The sequence below is a fragment of the Corvus moneduloides genome, chromosome 1, assembly GCF_009650955.1.
Source record: "Corvus moneduloides isolate bCorMon1 chromosome 1, bCorMon1.pri, whole genome shotgun sequence".
In the NCBI taxonomy this organism is placed as follows: Eukaryota; Metazoa; Chordata; class Aves; order Passeriformes; family Corvidae; genus Corvus; species Corvus moneduloides.
Genome location: NC_045476.1, coordinates 122,161,879 through 122,182,201, shown reverse-complemented (window position 1 = coordinate 122,182,201; position 20,323 = coordinate 122,161,879). Strand labels below are relative to the sequence as shown.

Here is a 20,323-nt window from a genome sequence, read left to right as displayed (position 1 = left end):
GAAATTTAATGGCCTTAGTATTTATAGCAGCATTTGTATCTTAGGAACCCACTAAGTTCCTAAGTGGGGGTGACATTTGACAATCTTTGCTGAAGGGGTTACAAACTTTCCCAAACTAGCAGCTCCGGGATGTTGTCCAGCAAGATTGCATGGTCAGCCATGGCAGTCTGCAGACTCCCTAGATCTTCTCTGGGGATGTGGGTGAGAAATGAGGGACTATTTGCTTGCCTTTTGCAATACTGCTTTTAATCCTTAGGTGTATTCTGCTATCCGCCTCAAACAGACATCCAATAAAGACTTTGGGGTTTTTATGAGCAGCAAAATTATTCTGTCTTAACAGTGCCACATGGATTTCCTTCCCATGTGACCTGCTCCCAGGACTAGAAGATGTAAACCTAGTCCATGATTAGTAATGAAGGTGGGCAGAGGAGCTTGAGCTAAGGCAGTTCCAGAGAAAAATTCAGTCCTATTCTGTGGTGTCAGTATGTGTCTCTGTGGGCAAAATAAAAGAATAATAAAACAATAGAAACAAATAAGAAAAGGAGAGAAATTTTGGGATTTATTTTGCAGCTGATTAATTAATATGCTGCTTTATTTCTCCCCTTTCCTTCTTCACTCAGCCTAACCATCAGCCTGACAAAAGTAAACTCCTTATATGCACCCAATAAAGATGCAAAAGCAGGAAATCCCATAGCGAGAGAATGGCACTTTGCTTCAGTTATCCTGGGAATCCACAGGTCAGACCAGAGTATCTAGTGCAGCATGCTGACCTCTAAAAACATTTGTGTGACAAAACCCTTTGTAAGTCTTTATTAGTTAAACATGGCTTGATCTCTGATCTTGTGGGATCACACCCCCAAAGATGAGTGAGGATGGCACAAGCATAGGCTGATGTGGCGAAGAAGCTGGTTCCCATCACCAGCAATGACACAGTCCCTGTGAGATACAGCCCTGAGTGTGTGCTGCCTGAGATAACCAGAGAAGGGCATGAATGAAGGACTTGGGGAAAGAGACATAGTTTGCAGGGAAATGTTGTATGGCAGACAGATTCAGAATAGTTTAAATCTTTTTCAAATCTAAATTCCCCATTTTCACATCTTAAAGGATATCTCATTTTTTTTTCTTTTTCTCCCACTCTTATTAAGTAAATATCTAAGTGGTAACTTATGACAGAGTTATACTTGCAAAATACCAACATAAAATATTGTCTGGTATAATCTGAAAAATGTGTATTGCTTTTCAGTCTGTCGAGAGCACCTGAATTCAAGTGCTCTCTGAAAGTTGAGATTCTATTCACTAATTTTTGGCTGATCTATTTAGGGCTTTAGGAGGCAAGTTTTTTAACCTGTGGGTTTAATGGTTTTGTTAGGTTACTACCTTTTTTGCAAACTTTTCATTAAGTCTCATTGTCAAAAATTAAAAAAGCTGTTTTGAAGAAGCAAACTTTTACAAGGTTTGTAGTTCATGAATTCACCTGCCGAAGACAGATTACCACTTTCCTTACCATCAAAACAGAACCGAATTTATACACACTTCAGACTTTGCTCATGGCTTCTTGGTTCAATAAAAGAAGGGGAGAATTAGTTTCCTTGTTGTACTCCCAAGGGAATCCCGCTAAGTTAAAGCACATTTTAATCTCTTGAGCCGGCAGCTTTATTAGTAAGCGTTCCCCAATCTTCAGGGAAATCTAATTTCACAAATAGATCAGAGTCACTTCAAACGCAGCTTTCAGTTGCCATCCACCGGGGGACAATCGGGGAGGAGGAAGTTTGTCAGAAAAGACCCTCTCTGAGCCCAAGAGTGATTACCAGAGGTGTCTCCATCGACTGCCACCCACCTAAAGTCGATAGTACTCAAATGAGTACGCCGGTGTGGACTATATAAGAGAAGCGCATGGCCCTGGAGGGCGCATCCCCCATTTCCGGGCGCAGCACCGAGCGCCCCACTCCGCGCCCGGCGGAGCCTCCGCGGGCACACGGGCTCTCCGACGGCGGCACAGGACCTCGCTCCCCAGCCCGCACGCACCCAGCCGGACTCGCCTCCGCCTGAAGGTAAGCGGCCTCCCGCCGGCTCTCTGGAGGGGATCTTGGTGTGGAACGAGGGGGTGTCGCTGCCCCGGAGCCAACCGCGGGTCGTTGCCCGGTTACTCATCGGGTTTGCCGTGCGCCCCGGCGGCGGCGGAGGAAGGGAGAGCCCCGAGCCGTCGGGGAGAGCCGGCTCCCTTGAGGCTCCGATTAACTCCTTCGCCCAAGAGGATTTGCAAGGCAGGCCAACTAGAACACAGTTTGTAAATAACAGAATTTGCCTCCCTCCCTCTTAATTCTACCCGTTTTCTGTAATTAGACTAGCTTACTTAGGGCATTAAGGGCTGCTCTCGAAGCCCCAGCCTGCGGTAATTGTTTTCGCCCTTTACACCCTGATTTGCGGCAGTTCCGATGTAACTCTCCGCTCACTGAACTCCATCCCCCTGCCGTCCGTGCTCGCTCCCCGAACCCCCCGCTGTGGCGCTCCTCGGGTGGAGCACAAGGTGGCTGGACAAGGCTGGCCCATTGTGGGGGCTCCCCCGCCGCCCTGCTCCGCCGACAGAACCAGGAGGCACCCGCGGGCGCGGGGACTCCAAGGGCAAAGGGAGCCGAGCAAATCCCCTGCAAAACCCTGTACCGCGAATATGTGCGGCGCGGTTAATAACCTTGCCCTAATCCGTGACTATTAAACGCACTCTCCGAGGAGCTGGGCGAGCGTGGCGGCACTGCGGGGTGCCGGCCCGTCGGGTCCTCGCTCCGCGCCCCCTCCGCCGGCGCTCCGCGGGCTTCGCCCGGCCCAGCGTGCGGGAGCGGCGGTGCCCCCAGGCGCGGCATGGGGGGCGGGCGGGTGGGGTGCGGGCCGGGCCCAACGCTGACCGCCTTCGCTGTCTGCCTCCTCCCAGCGCCGCAGAGATGCGAGGGGCGAAGAAGCGCCAGGCGCTGCCCGCCATCGTGCTCCTGCTGCTGGCCTCGGCCGGGCCGCCGCCGGGCGCCGAGGGCAGGGACGTGCCCGCCGCCGGAGCCGAGCGGGGGGCGCTCCTCGACATCCTCCTCCAAGCCCTGGGCGACGACGGCCGCCCGCCGCCGCCCCGCCCGCCGCGGAGGGACCGGGTGATCTCCCGGCGGTACAGCGGCAGCAGTGCCCCCCCGGCAGAGCCCCGCGCGGCCGCCGCCGCCCCCCGGCCGCCCCCGGCCGCCGCCGCCGCTCCGCCGCCCCCGCGGGTCTTCGCCGCCGCCCGGCACGGAGGTAAGAGCCGCCGCGCTGCCCCGCGCAGGGAGCCCGGGGGTGCAGTCCCTCCGGATCCCGTTCCTGCCACCTCCTCCAGCCGCCCAGCCCGACGGCTCCTTTGCCGGCGCATCCCGCTGCGGCAGGGAGCGGGCCAGCGGAAAGCGGGTCGGGGGATGCCCTGCCATCGTCCCGGAGCTGCCACGAGGTGGGCTCTGCCTTTGCTGAGTTCGACCCCCCTGAGGGCAGCGCAGCCCAGCCCCGCTCCTCAGCTGAAGCTGTGGGGGTATCCGAGACGGAAGGCAGGAGAGGGTCACTGGGGCTTCGGCACCTTCGGCCGGGAGGTCAGCTGCGGCCACCATTGATCCCTCAGAGCAAGCCTTCCAACTTCCCTATACTGCAGCGCAGCACTGGGGGCCCCGTTTCTCCCCAAACTTAGGACTGCTCCTCTGATCTGCACAAAGAGCATAAATGACCAACCTGAGCGACAGCTGTCTGGACGTACTCCTTTAAACTTCCTCTTCAACTTTGCTGCTTCTCGAGAGTGTGATGCACTTCTCTAGTTTTGCAGGGCAGGTGCAGAAGATCCAGACTGTGCTGGGCATAGGGCTTATTTCACCTTTCAGAGGATGCTCAGACTGGGGCAGGGAGCCATCTCCAGAACTGGCACGGGCCAGGCCTGGCAGTGACAGCAGGGACAGTTCAGGGCCAAGCACAGCTGCCTGCTGATACTCACACTGTCCTTGGCTAGGAGACTGACACTGCTAGGTTTGATGCAGAGCCACGCAAAAACATTTCGTACTGGAGCGGAGCTGCCTGAGGAGTTTGCATGGGTTAGGATGGTGCAGTTCCGCAAAAAAAGGAGAATCTAGTGACTGTCCCTGGCTGTAGCCCACTAATATTTTTTCTCTTGTTGCCTGTCACAGACCTTGCTGGAGAGAAACCAAACTGAGGGAACCCAGGGAAGTGCGGTTTCTTAGGGATTTTTGTCCCTGGAGAGCGCCCTTGTGGCTGATGGCTGGCAATGGATGAAGCTGAGATGCAGCCCTGCCCAAGTCTCACTGGTAGACTTACTCTTTTCTGTTCAGTAGTCCGTTTTAAAGGAAATTAAGCCTAGTTTTGGAAAATCTTGAAGTTGCATGACAAATTCAGAAGTTAATAGGTGAATAACTGATTGGTAGGGCAGCACTTGCACAGGGAGATTGCTGCACATTCTAAGGAAACTGGGCCAAAATTTATCAATCAAGAAGTAATCAATGCTCTGGCCTTGAAGCTTCTCAGTGTGATCTGCTCCAGGTATTGGACTGTACATCACTAAGGGGTTATATTGTTCCAGTGAACTTCCAGATATTCCAGTGAACTTCCAGATATTCTTGCCTTTTCAGACTGTAAAGTCTCTGGTAGTTATGGAAAACCAACCCAAACCAGATTGCCACAGATTTGTGTGCTGACTGGAAAAGATGGTGCAGGTTATCAGCATGCCTGGTCAGAGGTGTTTATTTACTGTGGCTTGAATACTTTATGTGCTGTGGGCAAGACCTCAGCCCAAGAAAAAAATGTTAAATGGTCTTTTCAAGGCAGAATACATGAAGGCTTACATTCTTCTTTTCAAGAGAATGAAAGACAGAATAGTATAAATCTGAGAATTACTTTCAGGTTTATACTTTGCAATAATTATTGGAATAACTACTAGTATCAGGTGGCTTGAAGAAAATTCTATTTTAGACAACAGCATCTCCTATGTGAGATATTTGCTCTTAACTAAATAATTCTTTTAACTATAGAAAGCATAAATATTTCATAATATTTATATAATTTTGAAGGCGAATTTTCTTGAATCTATCAGTTTTATACACTGTAAGATTTTGTTTTCTGTTAGTTGTTACTTTTAGTAATTATGTTGTACACAAAAGAAACAGCTGAACTTCCTTAGAGAAATTCTCCAGTTGTCCCCAGTGTAGGTGCAGTGTCCTATGGGCAGCCACAAAGGTAGCTTTCTCTTCAGCCTGAAAGAGCAGATCTACAGTTTAAATAATAGTCACATTTTTGGATTCATCTCATTTTTAGTTACCAATACCAAGGATACAAATTAGCACCTGTGTGATGGTGTGTACTTGCTTTGTTGGATAGAAGAATGTGACACAGCTTTTGTTACAAGTCATTAACTCTTTTTTTTATAACGCCTGTCACCAACACATTAATGGCAGCTTTTTACTCCAGCTGGTATTACCTGTTCATCAGCTGAACAGAGCAGCTTATCTTCCCCTCAGACAGGAAAGTCGTTGCATTCAGTGGAGTACTCAGCCAAGCATTTGAAACTGGAGTTACATATTTTGATTGTCTGTAGCTGCTGAAAATCAAACCCAAGTGTCTGATTTAAAAGACAGTTGAGCAGCTAATTACTTCTTTTGTTTGAAACAAAAAAGCATCCGGAATAGTGCTGTATACAGAACAGAGAATGCAAGACAAATAATTTCTGTGTGTTTTCTCTTTTTCTTTTTTATTTTCTGAGGATGCTACTCTGTATCATCAATGAGTTAAATAGCAGGAGTACTGAAATGTACTTCCCCTCCTGTTCTCTCATTCCTTCACTCTCAGGACTCTCTCCAGCTTTAGTCTAGCCACTCGCTGAGCCGCACCTCCACCCTCACCTTTCTTTTATTTCATTTAAGGCCTTGGTTAACTATTTGTATAGTGAGAAAGCTGACCTGGAGTACCACTGGGTGAATTCTAGGAGCAGCACAGGGTGAGTGGCTGCAGCACATATCCAGGGGTGAGGTTTGAGAGGGGATAGGACCTCCTCCGTAGTTTTATGGGGTCCCGCTCATTTAGCTCAGGCCAAATGGGAAAGCACAGCACCTATAGGGTGTCTTTGATGAGGCAGGAAAAAGAAGAGTGAAACCCTTAACTGTCAGACATGGTACATGTACCACTCAGTTATAGATGAATATGTAGGATATAAAAGTGAGAGTGGTTTTGGTCTGTGATATGCCATCTGGATGTGGCTAGCAGGTGGTTCACAGACAGGTTCTGGGCTAGAGCTATGCCGTGGGAATAAGAGTTGTGCTCTACTTCATGTGGTTTTGTCACAGAGCAAAGGGGCATGACTGAAGTAGAGTGGACACTCAAACCTGCCCTGCTGTGTTGGGCCAGTGAGATGCTGTGACCTGCCTGGAAAGGACTCTTTAGGTCCTTCTTCCCCCTTAATAATCAAGGTTATATTCCATGTCATGTGCTTCTTAACCATAAGCAAATTTGTGTCATGGTTCTTGTAGGACCCAGGACACTCACATATGCAATAGAGATACCAGTTTCACCATCACTTCAGCTGTCTTAACTTCTTATCTCTTTTATCCCTACATGTTCAAAAGTCTTATCTGACACAGATCTGTCCCTGTTTTTCTTGGTGACCTGATTAAGGAGAGTGAGCACTTACTCTGAAGAGTACCTTTAGATGAAATTCCAACAAACCAAAAAGCAATCTTTGTTTTTTCTAGGATTCCTGGTAGGATGTCACTAAAAATACAAATTGTTCCTTTGAATTATTATATCCAGTGGGATTAAATTTTCTGTCGTAACATCCTTTACTTGCCTGATTTCCATGAAGTTTCTATGCTTGAGTGTGATTTTTTTTTTCACTAAGAGATGTCTCAAAGTGTTTTAAGCTTAGTGATGAAAGCTCTTCAATGGGTAATCTTTTTTATAACTATCCCCTGCTTCTGATGCATAACTGTGGTCAGCTTTTTTTATGAAGAAAACATGTATTTTCACAAAGAGAAGATTCAGCTTCAGGTTATTTTTGGATGTCAAGTCAGGGGAACTAGAATAGTTTGTCATTCTTCTTAGATTTTCTTTGTTACATTTATCCAAACACTTTCCTCAAAACCAGAATAGCTTCCATGTAATTAGATTTAAAGAAATATTGAGAAATAAAAAAATCTGCATTGTCTGTTCTTTCCTTACCTATTGCCCACCACAGTGGAGAAAGGAGCTATCTAAACTTACAAGGGTTAGGGGGCTGAAATTTCTTTTTTGTCCTGGGAGACCAACAAGACATTTTAAAACATTTTGAGTAGTTATTTTTCAAGCATGAAGGAATGAAGATAAATATTGCTCTCAGTTTATGAGTATGTTCAAATTAGCCTCCTGAGCATATCTACTTCAGATTTAGAATAACATATCAGAGGAGAGAATTTGGCCCTCAAAATATTTAAACTTTGAGATTACACTTAGGAGTTCAGTTTTATGCCAAAATTTCTTACACATCAGCAGCAGAAAACTGTAAGTTGTCCTATGACATAGTGCTAGTTTAACCATTATTCATAATGAATTAGATTTGAAAGATACATTTGAGGTTTATTTTAGTTTGGGGTTAAATCAAACCCATGTATCCTATGTAAGGTGTAAGAAAAGTTTTGGTTTTTTTCCTCACTTAAAAAGATCTCCTGTAGGTGTGGTGATAGTTACAGCTGGAAGTCCCTAATTCTACAAGACCTGCTGTGCCTAATACTAAACTGCTTCAGTGAATGTAATTACAGATCTGGAATAAAAAAAGGAGACCATTGAGGAATGTAAACTTTGTCTCTAAGAAATTAAAATGTATGGCATGACATAACACAGAGTTCTTTGTAATGCTTAAGCCTCATCTGATTATTATTTCTGTTAATAAGCTAGCTTTTTTTTTTTTTTTTTCCTTTCTTACTGTATTGTGTTAATAGGAATTAACACATTCAGGAGACTTAAAAGAAGATGAGAGTTAATAAAAATGACATTCTCCAAAATCACATTTACCAAAACAAACATTATCTTAGAAATTAGCAAAATAGTGGTTGAAATTGGTTTAAAAAAAGAATAACTGTTACATTAAAACAGTCCAAATAAATTCTTGTGATCTGTAGTAATCATTCCTCATTCTATAACTGACATTTTTGAATCAATTATTTTTACAGTCAAGCTGGTAGGTAGGCTTTTCTGAAACAAAACAAGGCAAATATATTCTGCTTTTGAAAGCTTAGTATAAGCCGTATTCCAAATGGTTTAGGGGCTTGTTTTTCTTTATTTTTAATGAGGTGGACATGATATGGAAATAAATTCTAAGTTTGTATATTCCAGATCTAGTGACTAAAAGAAAATATATTCTCATAGATTAACAAAGGTAATTAAATATCAAATACTATTCCTCTCAGCAGAACATCTATATGGCAGTGTCCTTGGGACAGGGCAACTGGCTTGAGTGCTGGAGGGAGTGAAGATTGCATAGGGCAATACGCTTCCCAGGCCAGTGGTTACTGAGCCAGGATTGGAGGGGCTGTCAGGGTCTTGCCACACCATGAGGCAGAAATATAAACAGTCCCAGTGAGTTCAGTGGAAATAACCATTATCTCTGCTTGTACCACGGTTAGGTGTCAGTTCCACCCAAAAAATACAAGTGGGCCGGATGAATTTTCATTTCCTTTGATGAAAGGAAATCCCAAATGGTGCTGAGATTGTATACTCCTTCAGCCTTCAGTCCTATGCAGTGCTTGAATCAATCATGATTGTGATTGCTTTGCTATCTGTCACACCACTGCTACATTCCTTTCCCTGCCTGCATGGGTTTTTAGGGGTATTGTGTAATATGCCTTTTAGCAGCAATACTCTATGTTTGGCAAACATAATTCCCAGACAGTAGAGCCAGGCCACTGAACAAAAGACATCTGAAATCTAGGATAAGCCATAAGTCTTCCATATCATGGTGGAGAATGTCAAGCCCTTGGACCAACTCTGAGAGCTGATGAGGGAGTGAGCAAAGATAAAAAAAAGTAGTTGTTACGTACAGGGAGACTTAAAATGTAATGAAGTACATCAGAGCAATCCTTCAGATGAAGTAGTCTCCAAGGGGCTTTCCTCTCATTCCCTTTAATCCCAGCGAAGGGCACTCGATATCTGAGATGTGCTGTCCTGGCACAATAAGGGAGAAGCCTTGTTGAACTGCAGTACCCTGAGCAGCAAACATTTCAGAGTGCACTGTGCTGTCTCAGGAGCAAGATAGGATGTCAGCACATAGAAAAGCTCTTCTGTTGAGCTATTGCTTTAATCAAGATGAGGACATCTTCTGGATTTTGTTTTTGTCCTATTTCATATTTTTATAAAACTTCTATTTAGCGTGACAAGACACACAATTACTAATGTGTGCAGTTCTGGCTCCAGAAAAGTGAATGTCAGAATTTTCACTGTATTACACCAGGATTGGGCCTGAAGTATGCCAGGATTCCTCCAATATGCAGGGAAGAGAGCAACAAAGAAAACAGAAGTTTGTTTCAAAGTAGATCTTCCTGCATTACTATCTGTAATTCAGGAGCAGCATGCATTTTGAATTAGTCCAGCTTGGCCCTGAGCCTGTGAGCAAACTAAAGAGCTGATATATTTCGTGTGGTTTTCTTCTTTCCATTAGGCACAATTTGATTTTTCTATCAGAAAAGAATGGCAGGTCTCTGTGTTTTTGTGGTTTGTTATTTCAGGTGTTAGTCTGCCAGGGAAAGCCTCTGAGAAGTGGGAGAATGACAGTGCACAGGGTGTAAGGCTTTGTAATACATTTATTTTTGATAAATAGCCTTTAGCCTTGAAAATACACTGCTTCATGTGTGGAGATGATGTTGCTTTTTAAATAACTATGTATACAGGGAGAGAGATTTAAGAAGAGATGTATACATACATCCATACATCAAGGCACACAGACTCCTCTTCTAATTAATAGGGTTTGAGGGCAATTTGCATGAGAATGATGTGATGTTTCAGACCCACATGTGATTTAAGAGTTACCAGTGTGACTTACAAAGGCTTTGTTCTGGGCATAGGGCAGTGATATGGGTTACACATCATAAAGTCACCCCAAGACAGGCTTATATTTTTCAAAGTGCTTATCACAGTATAAAAACAATTGCATAATAGTAGTCACTGTGGAAATCTATAAGCAAAACTTCATAACCAGTGAGGTACCCGAGAAAGATGCACCATCTACAAAAAGAGCCACTGAAGTGCTGCAGAGAGAAGGGGGTGACTGGTTCCATGCCTAAAGTATATGTAAGGCCACTGTCTGCATTGGGATAATTTTATTGTTAAAGAAGATCTCTCCAAGTGATCTGAAAGGAGTTTGTAGGAAGGGGAAAATATCCCCCTTATTAACATCTGTTTTCCAGGGAACTAAAATTTTTGGAGTTTTAGCTCCTACATTTCACGGAAGTTAAAAAAAACCAAAAACTGAAATGTGACCATACCCTATGTTAATAATTTGTAACACTTGCTTTAAAACATACCACATAAATACACTTTAATAGTCACAGTAAATATCTTCTTTTTCATTGCATGCATTCAGGTGACATTGTACTGAAAAAAAAAAAGAAGGCTCAGCTGTTGCTTATGTTTGGTTTTGATGGTTGATGGTTAGGCTTTTCTGTTCAATTTAAGGATGACTGCTTCATTTTGTCACTTGTGAATTAGAGGTTACTACTTTTGTGGAAGTCCTACAGGCTATTTACTCAAGTTTGGTGGGTTTTTAATGTCGGTCAATTGGAAAACAGTTGCTCTAGTGAGGGGTTTAATTGGCTATTGATTGCCTACTGAGGGCATAGTTCTTTAGGTTATAAACAAGATTTAACACACGAAGGATCCAAGCATTTGATTGATTAGTGGCCATTTTTATATTATTGTATGTTTTGTTATGTCTGCTGTGCAAAAAATCATTTATGTGCTGTGCTCCACTGATTTTACCAAAACAGTGCATAAAAATGTGTTTAATACAAGCTTTAACACCCGTGAAAAATACTGTTTGAAGTTACAAACTGTGGCTACTTTTTGATCATAATACTTTGTTTTTAAACATACAGTTAAAATGTATGCAGTCAAGCAAAAACCACTCATGGTAAAGGCACAGTTTTGAATACAAAGAATATTTAAACTTTTTAAAAAAATTTTCTTGTTGATGTTTTTTTAAAAGCCTACTAAGTCTTTCTTTCTCAATCCAAGTAAATTGGTTTAGTTGCATTTTAGTACATGCTATCTTACTACATTATTTGAAATCTGTGTCTTTAACTTAAAGAAAAACGTTTACAGTTAGATCAGCAAAGCAATCATTGTCATGTTCCTTGCAGATTTTAGACAGAATCCTGAGTGACATAGCACAAATCTAATTAAGGCTTTGCTACTCAAATTATTTTCTCCTTTTTCACTCAAGCCTGTAAAATAAAGTGAAAAGCAAAATAAAACCCTACTGGAAAACAGTCCGAAACTTTTTCTTCCCTAACCTTTGCTGTTTATGATGTGTTTCCGTAATAAGAACCTTTGAAATGAAGTGTTAGAAAATGCATCCTTGTCAGTGTATGTGGCAGTGGTGGATGTATGCCCTGGATTAGTAAAACCCTTAAATCCCATTGGATTAAAATGAGTAAGGAGATAGCTGTGATGTTATTACTCTAATCATGATAGAGTAATTACTTCTTTGTCTGCTAATGACATAGCATGCCTAACACATGAGAGACTTCTCTGCTGTCACAGAAATTTCAGTTTAGGAAATTCAGGAGAAAGATTTCAGAACTTGTCTTTTACATAGTAGACAAAGAGTTATGGCCAAAACATACTAATTATGAGAATTTCTCATGGTCTCCAGGGAGATCTTCTGGGCCAGAAGACAATCTAGAGTAGGCTAATTGCTTGCATTTAATACTATGCGCCTGAATTTTGAATGGACCTGTTAGTCAGTAGTAATTTAGCAAGGTACCACAATTTGGGCTTCCCATTGTTATAAGATCAAGTTCCAAGTTTGTATGGGAAGTTAACATATACAGATTTCCCCCTTTATTCAGTAACAAGTCACTTTTCCAGATATCAGGCAATTTTCGTTCTTTCAGAAAAGGGATTACTATAAAATACATAATTTGTGTGTATAAGACTAGCAAAGGTACAGCAAATTTACACTCAGATCTACTTCTCGTGAACAGGGTGACTCCACATTACCTACATGGTGGAGTCACTCCATGTGTGTATATGTGATTCAGCTCTATGGAAATATGGAGGATCACTTATATAAGATGAAGTCAGGGCTTTCAAAATCCTTGATGCAAATCCAAACTACACATTTATACTGAAGTCCACTGTCCCAGAACTGAGCTGCACCTCCAGAAAAGCCTTGCTTCTCCTTCTTTACTTTTGGCTGGGATAGCTGTTCCTTTCCTGTCAGAACAAGGAGTGAAAAAAAGGAGAAAATCTGGAGATTAAGTGTTACAAACATGTTAAGTCTTATCTTAGGATAAAGAGAAAACCTCTCAAGTGTTAAGGGTACCACTTTCTCTGCAGTTACACTCTATCTCAGAATCCCAGAATATTATAACTGTGACAATGGTATTAAAAAATCAGGGAAAGGTTAAAGTTGCTCAGTACCAAGATATGGAAAGTGTTTTCTGCTTTTTTAAGGTCAGCTGTTTCTGCTCAGCACCTTTTGGCCCACTGAAATGTATGGTTGCATGTATGTTACACCTGTTTATGATCCTTGACGATAAAACCTCCAGTATTAGTATGTCTAAGTAGCTCACTATCTTTGATTCATTTATATGTAACACTCAAAATATTTTGATCTTAGTTATACGTTATAAGTGGTCTCCTTATGCAACTATGATAGGGTAAAATGACCTCAGCCTGAGTATAAGCCTGACATATGATCACTGGGAACACCTTTAAAGCCGTTGTTTGGGATAAAGTATTTATAATGGAGAAATGGTGTATTATTAATCCATTTGTGGTAGTTCTGTATCTGTTCGAATTTGGAAAGAAATAGAAACATTCCTAAAATAAGCACAGGAAATGCAAAGTACAGTTAAACATTATCATTTGCACAGCAATCAACCTGGAGCCTATGCATATTTAGAAAAAAGAGCAGGGTCTAATTAAGCTCTGGCAAACTCGATTCTATTTCCTTTCACACCAGTAGAGTTTGCCTGTGTTTGTCAGTGCTGAGTTTGGCTTGTACGCAGTTAAGCACATGTCATCAGTTTTCATTCAGTCCATTCAACTAGTTCATATATTGCCTTTGATGTATTGCAGCTGTTCTTGTGTTTAATTTATGCAAATATTCCAGAATCTACATTTATTACCAGCCATGATAGCTCAGAGTGCTTTGCATAGAGTCCTGCAGAGTTGCACAAAGTGAATTTCCTCTTAATACTTATCTATATGTAGTCTCTGTATCTTATTCTAAGAGTGGTTTTGCCTTCAGTCAGGAGCCCTCCAATAACTTCCCAGGCATAATTTGGAGTCTCTGGATTCATCTGAAATACCTCCCGTGATAGTTTAGTGATTCCAAGTAGCTGATAGGTGAATTAATGGAAATTGTTTTCTGTTATAGAAAAAAAAATTATGAATAGGGAAAGATAGCTTCAGTAAATAATGCCTTGAATAGTTTGACCAGTCTTTCCTATATGTCTCAATCTTTTCAGTGAATTATCCTTTTGTAAGTTTAATGAACAATTAGTATGGTAATGCAGCTTTCTTCTTGGAAAGGGGCAAGTACATATTCACAGCTTTAGTATTCAAAATAGCAAGGGTTTCATAATACGCTACATTTTCTCATTTGGATTGTTTGAGGGATATGCTATCCTGTTTGTTAGATTTTCTTAAAAAAAGAGGGATCTTTTGCATAAAGTCATACATCAGATCTGTAATAGTTTCGAGATTTTTTTCTTTACTTTTTGTGCCAGTTTGGACAAAATAAATATATGTTTTAGTGTTTTCCATGTTCACATCTCTGACAGAGGAGAAAAGAAAAAAGGTGAAGTATGCACATAATGCTAATCTGTATGTGTGTGGTGCTGTTCCAGAATCTCATAATGCTAAGTATAGTTGTTAAATAAGTTTTTATACTTCAAATGAAAACAACAGAATATGTTGACCTAGACCCTTATCCATTCTAGTTTTAACTGTTTTCTAAAGTGATCGCTAATAGCAATAGCAAAAAAGTAACCATATACACTACATTTGGCTTATTTCTTTATCTCACAGCGTTTTCTGATGGAAATAGGGATTTGCTGAGAGGGAAAAAAAGAAATCCATCCTTCTTAATGTTCTTTTGCCAAGCTAATATAAGGGTCTCCACAGGCAAGGATTAACTAATACAAATATGCTTTCTGAGCAGCTATTGAAGAATTACTAATACACATAATTACAGCTGAGTTCAAGATATCCAACCTTGTAAATACATCCTGTTATAATTTTGTTACGCTTGACTGAAGCCCTAGGAGAAGCCAATGTTTCAATCTCTTTGTTCAAGTCTTAATGAATTATTGGAAAGTGGCTGATTAAAAAGCATTGGATCAGAAGAGGCTGCTGCATTCTGAATGTTGCTCTCTTTGATGTTGTTTACCTCCCAAGCTGACTCATTTCCTTGGCCAACAATCTCGGCCCATGAAGTTGTGAGCCTACTTTGTTGGACCATTATATTGCGCTTGGAAGACAAATGTGGTAGGTAGCTGTTTAGTGAATATTTTAAGAGTTCATTGGAACTCACACTTTAGAATAGAATTCTCCCCAGAGGTGGAGCACAACTATATGGTAGCTAAAGGGCATACAACAAAATAAGTGGGATGCTCAAGGAGACCTTTAGTTTCTTCTTAGAAACCACAGTTTCCACACTTTTTTTTTTTTTTCCTGTTTGGTAAACCAGTTTGCTACCAGTTTCCAGTTGCCTCTGAAATGAACGACTCTTCAGCTGTCCAAGGCAGAGTCTATAATGTGAAAATATCTCACACAGAGGCTGCTGTGTGCCACTGGGGAAGAGCTGTGGCCTACACTATGTGCCAGCATATACTTGTGGAGAGCTCCAGGTTTCAGTTAATCAAAAAAGAGCACAGGCATGAGGGGTTAGGATGTGAGTGCATCTCATCTTGAGACTGGAGTCAGATCCTTGACTAGTTCCTCGACAGTGTGAACCTATTCAAAGACGTGGATGAAGTTTGAAGAATTGGTGGTCCCTTCACAATGTCTTAGCATTGTTCTATTACTTCCCACAGTGCACGTAGGAGGCAGTCCCCCCGTGAGCATTCACATTTCTCAGTAGATCAGTTCCACACTGCATTGTTGGTTAAAGTGAACTCAAATAAGAGCAGTGTTAAACTGCATCCTGATTTTTTTCATCTCCATTAAACTAGTTTCACTTAAGGTTCTTCTCATTGGATGCATCCATTACAATAATGTAGAAGGAGCCATAAGGTTCCCCACTCAGGCAGTGGTTGAAAAACACTCTTTTCAGATTGTGTGGAATTTTTCAGTTGAACCTGTCTTCAGGTCATCCTTTCATGCAGCCTCTCCTCTCTTGGAGTGGAGAGAGGGAAGTTAGCATGCTTGATTGATGGTCTTTTCTTTAGAGGTGACCTTGCACTATGGTTAAATTATTAAGCATGGCCTGCACAGATAGAAGTGACCCGGAGTTCATGAGTTCAGAACTTCTGAGGTATCTCATTGGTAACATGCCTTGGAAGGATCCTCTTCCTCTTCAGGTGTCTTCTGAAATACCACAGAAGGAGCATCAGAGCAGACTGTGCTTTTACTTCAGTTACAGTAACCTAAGGATTATTTTAAATTAACCATATAGATTTAATTTGAAGAGGCAAGTATACAGGCTAAGGATATTTGAAGCACAGTGATGAGGGCTGTAGCCCAGACCCAGGAATTCAATCTTTCTCATAAGAGTATGGTAAAGATTCAGAGGGTGCAATAGAGGAGGAAATAACATGAAAGCTGATTTTGCCAGACAGGTAAAGACTTATTCATGCTGAGGGAATCTCCAGCTGGGAAAATCCATGGTTGTTATAGCCTTTGTGCCACCAGAACAGAAAAAAGGGTAGGCTCAGGGAAGAGAATCTGGCTCAAAGAACTTAAAATAAATATCAGATGTCAGAGCTGTGACTTAATTGTTTAGCTAAGTAGATCATGTGAATTACACACAGATTGAAGACCTGGTTTTGCTCCTGTTGAAATCAAGGAGAGCAGAATCAGGGCATACTCTCCTTCCAGTGTTTTTCTGTCCTCAAAAATGTGTTATTTGAGAGTACACCAGCTCCTAGAATAATTGTACCAGTTGAGAATCCATAGAGCTGCTTCTACACAACTGCTTTGTGGTTTATTGTATAGACAAAAGCTAAGAGTCTAAACAGAATGCATTTCCTTGGCTGCTCTTTGTTTTTATTCCAAAATTTGACGTTCAAACAATGGCTTCTGTGGCTGACCATGGAAACTGGGACTCCAGGTTCAGACAGTGGTTTTTGACAGATGCCAGTCTCAAAGAGATACATCAAGATGTATCTGTATTTTCCTCCCTTTATTGTAGTCTTGCAATACAGCTCTGCCACTTTGGGAACTAGACCCATGCCCCAGCTCAAAGACATTAGCTTATAAATATCCCCTTGGGAAATTGTAGTTTTGAAAGACTTACAACTTCATAGAGATTTTTTTTTCTTGTAATGAACATGCAAGAGATGTTTGTTACTTTTGTGAATAAAAGGAGAAAACTTTTTATTAATCTCACCATTACACATTAATGAATGCTTTCTTTAGTATTTTAAAATTCTCTTTTAAAAAACCCCAAATAAAACCCAATATTTAAATCATGAAGGCTTTATAGAAGTGAGGAAACTATCCAAATAAGGACAGTAGCACCTGAAAACTTGAAAGGAATTTTAAGTTGCAACCAGAATTATATTTCTTGGAGCTGACTGACAATCTTACATTTATGAAGAACAGGATGGTTTTGGGAGAAGGCTTCACATGTGCAATTGAAGTTCATTTCTATTACCTGGCTAAGATCCTTCACATAATACTAGTGACAAGGTAAAATACTGGTAGATGTGACAGAAAGAAAAATGTTTGGAAACATCTACAGCCAATTAACAGACTGACATATATTTGTACAAATGCTGTCTGGATGATGAATGACTTGGTGGAGCATGTAACTGATGACACTGTAAAGGAACAGAGCATAGAGAATTTATTTAGTATCATATTTCTGGACATACTTGGAAGATACTATGGGAAATAGTCTGATTTAGATAGGGCAGTTTTTAGGTGCTGGGTTTTGCATTCATACTGCAGCTAGGGCTCAGCTTCTTCAAGTTCATGATGATGATAATACCATTACAGCAGTCTTTTCACCAAAAGTGAGCTGTGATTTCTTTTTCTGAGAAATTACAGTGTCTAAGCACTCAGTGATCAATTACATTTCGTTCACAAATGGTGAATTAATCAAAGAAAAATCAAAGTTTGAGGGGAAGAGGAGGAGCATAATATTCCCAGTGTTGAAAAACCTGGATAGTTCACAGCAGGCAAAACTATCCTCCCCATTCCCTGTCCACCTATCCTGACACTTCAGACATGATTAAATGTTTCTTCTGTAGCTTGAGTGAGTTAGCTCCCTCCAGCCTCAGGTTATGTCCTTCCCACAGTTCAGTGCCCAGTCTTGGAGGAGCCAACTCTAGGGATAATCTGTTGCCCTTAAGAGGATGTTGAACTGGATGTTGGCAAGCCCTTTCAGGCCGTAAATAGTCATTGCTCTGCTGAGGTGGGAAGGCCTCCCTGGAATTACTGTTCATGCCGTTAGTTGTCTTCATAGCAATGATTGCGAACTATTCCTGTCACTCTCTGTTCCCACTCAGCTCAGCAGAGTCCAGACGAGGTGCGGAGGGCAAGCAGGGCACAGGGGAGGGGAGAAGGCAAAGGGCAATGGCTTGGCAAGAGTAGGGCAGGGACGGGCAAGAGTGGGGGAAGTATCAGTCTGGGTCCTTACCACGGATGTGAACAGATCTGTATCATCCTCCCCTGATTGCAAGTCAACCTTTTCTGCTTCTAAGGCTACTGAAGGGCCTTGGTTAAAAATAGTTTTCCTCTATAGCTTCTGAAGGATTGACGTTGGTATGAGTAAAGGTAGGAATGTGTCTTGTATCCATTGAAAGTGCTCCAAGTGATACAAGATGAACACCAAATGCTCCTATGCCTGTTTCTCCTACTTTGGTTCTCTTACATCTGGATGAATTTTCCAGTCTCTGCCCTCGTACTATTACAGGTGCTTTTACTTTTGAACAGTATGGTTCAAACAGTATGTCCATCACAGAGAGTGGGGAACTGAGACTACATGAGCAGTTGTGGTATCTCAAAGATGGTCATTGGACTTCAAGTCAGAAAGTTGGGAAAGGAAAGAACTTCTGTACTCTTTCCAATTAGCAGCACAATAAAATGAAAAAGAGCAAAGTCAAGTAAAATCAGTATGTGTTTGCTTTGTTTACTCTTAATTATTTGATTTTGTGAAAGTTTCTGTTGAAAACCTGATTTCACCTGAAGCATAGAAAACCCTGGAGACAAAAGTTTGTCTCAGAGGACTTCATGTCACTTCACCTCCCTCCACTTGCATGAAAGAAGGCAGGTTTCCCACAGATTGTGCTTGGGATGGGCTGTGCCAGCAAGACTGCCATGATAGTAGCCGCAATAGCACAGCATCCTTGGCCAGGGCAATCTGCTCTCACTGTGTCCTGTGATGTTTAATAGAGAGGTACAAGGATTACAGGACTAAGGGTCTTGTTTTCTCAAAAAGGACTTCATTCATTTTCTACCACAGATGAATGGAGAGAAAACTGCAGCAGTGAAGGAAATTTAGAATACAAATGAGCACAAATTTAGAATATAAATTTAGAATAGAAATGAGCACATAACGCCTTCTGAGACAGCAACACAATTGTGGCTCTGGTGCTTCAGAAAGAGAAACTTGAAAAAAATGGACTGCTTTAAAAGTTATCTGTCTCATGATGTACACCAAAGTTCATTTGCTTTTCCTAAAAACAGTGATGTTTTACAGTCTGAAATATCCAAAAAGGGCCTGGATAATGGACACTTCTTTCATAAAAACTAGCTGAATCAGTAGGATGTTACTTACAGATTTGCCAGAAATGTGGCAAGGAGTTTGAGACTTTAATTTCTAATCCCATGTACTCCTTTGTAATCTAGTAGTAAGTAAATTGAATTAGTTCTGAAACTGACTCCATTTAATGATTTGCAGTAAACAAAGAATAGGGGAATTAGGAATAAAACATTGTAGCAAATAAATATATTTCTTCTCAAGGTTTAAGAACATGTTTTGGTTCATGGTTTACAAGCTTGTGTCATTTTTAGGTTAGATGTAGCATTTAATCAGAAGGACTCCAGGAGAGAGGTAGTAGTAGGGATTTAAGGAGAAATTATCCCTCTTAGGTGTTCATAAGCCATAACCCAATGGGGATGATAGGACATAAATCATAACTGAGATAGTTATTTTGAATTAAAATTGGATTTCACACTTCGAATAATTTGGCAGAAATCTATTGTATTTGTTGAATCCAGCTATCTGCTATTTCAGGAAGCACATCCGAGAATCTTGGTCATAACCTTTTCCAAAGAAATGGAATGTGCCTAGCTAATGTAAGACTTGTCTTGCCTGTTTATCAGTTATTAGAGATAAATAAGTACCCCTATATTCTTGAAGAAAGATTTGAGTCCCATCTTTTGTGTTACTATTTATATAATAGTATGTGCAGAATCTTTCGTACTATTTATAACAGCGTTGATAAAGTTTACTGCACCATTGCTCAAATAAATTTCATTAATCCAACTGAAATTAAGTGTCTCACATTTGTCATCTGTTTTCTTGGTATCCCCCTGAAGGTCTCTGTCATAACAGGACAGCTGAAAACTATTTGGGTAAAAAATGCCTTGCATAATTCTCTTGAAATTACATGAATGGGGTGTTGATGAGTGAGAGGGAGTATACAACCATCAGTGAGAGTGGAATTTGTCTCTGGTCTCTGTAAAAAGGCAGCACTTCAAATAAAATTTCAAGACTATATTTAGAAATCTTAAAAGAAATAACAAATATTCCATTCCAAGCAAAAGGTGAATAATGAGAAATTTGAAATATTTCAAATCTGTTCACATCTGTAGTGTGCAGATGTCAATCCATCAAACAAATTTTATGAGGACATACAAACATAGATCTACAGACAAAAACTAAGTGTGCTGAACTGGGAAAGCT

The 20,323-nt window shown here is 41.3% G+C and overlaps 1 protein-coding gene across 1 annotated transcript in view; it reads left to right on the top strand.

The window, feature by feature from the left end:
- The first annotated feature begins 1,965 nt into the window (after positions 1-1,965).
- Positions 1,966-20,323, top strand: part of ALKAL1 (ALK and LTK ligand 1) — a 36,734-nt gene continuing 18,376 nt past the window's right edge. The window contains exons 1-2 of the mRNA XM_032125137.1: positions 1,966-2,051; positions 2,927-3,270. Coding sequence (XP_031981028.1) covers positions 2,937-3,270 — 334 coding nt within the window. The 5' untranslated portion in view covers positions 1,966-2,051; positions 2,927-2,936. The remainder of the gene's footprint in view (positions 2,052-2,926; positions 3,271-20,323) is intronic.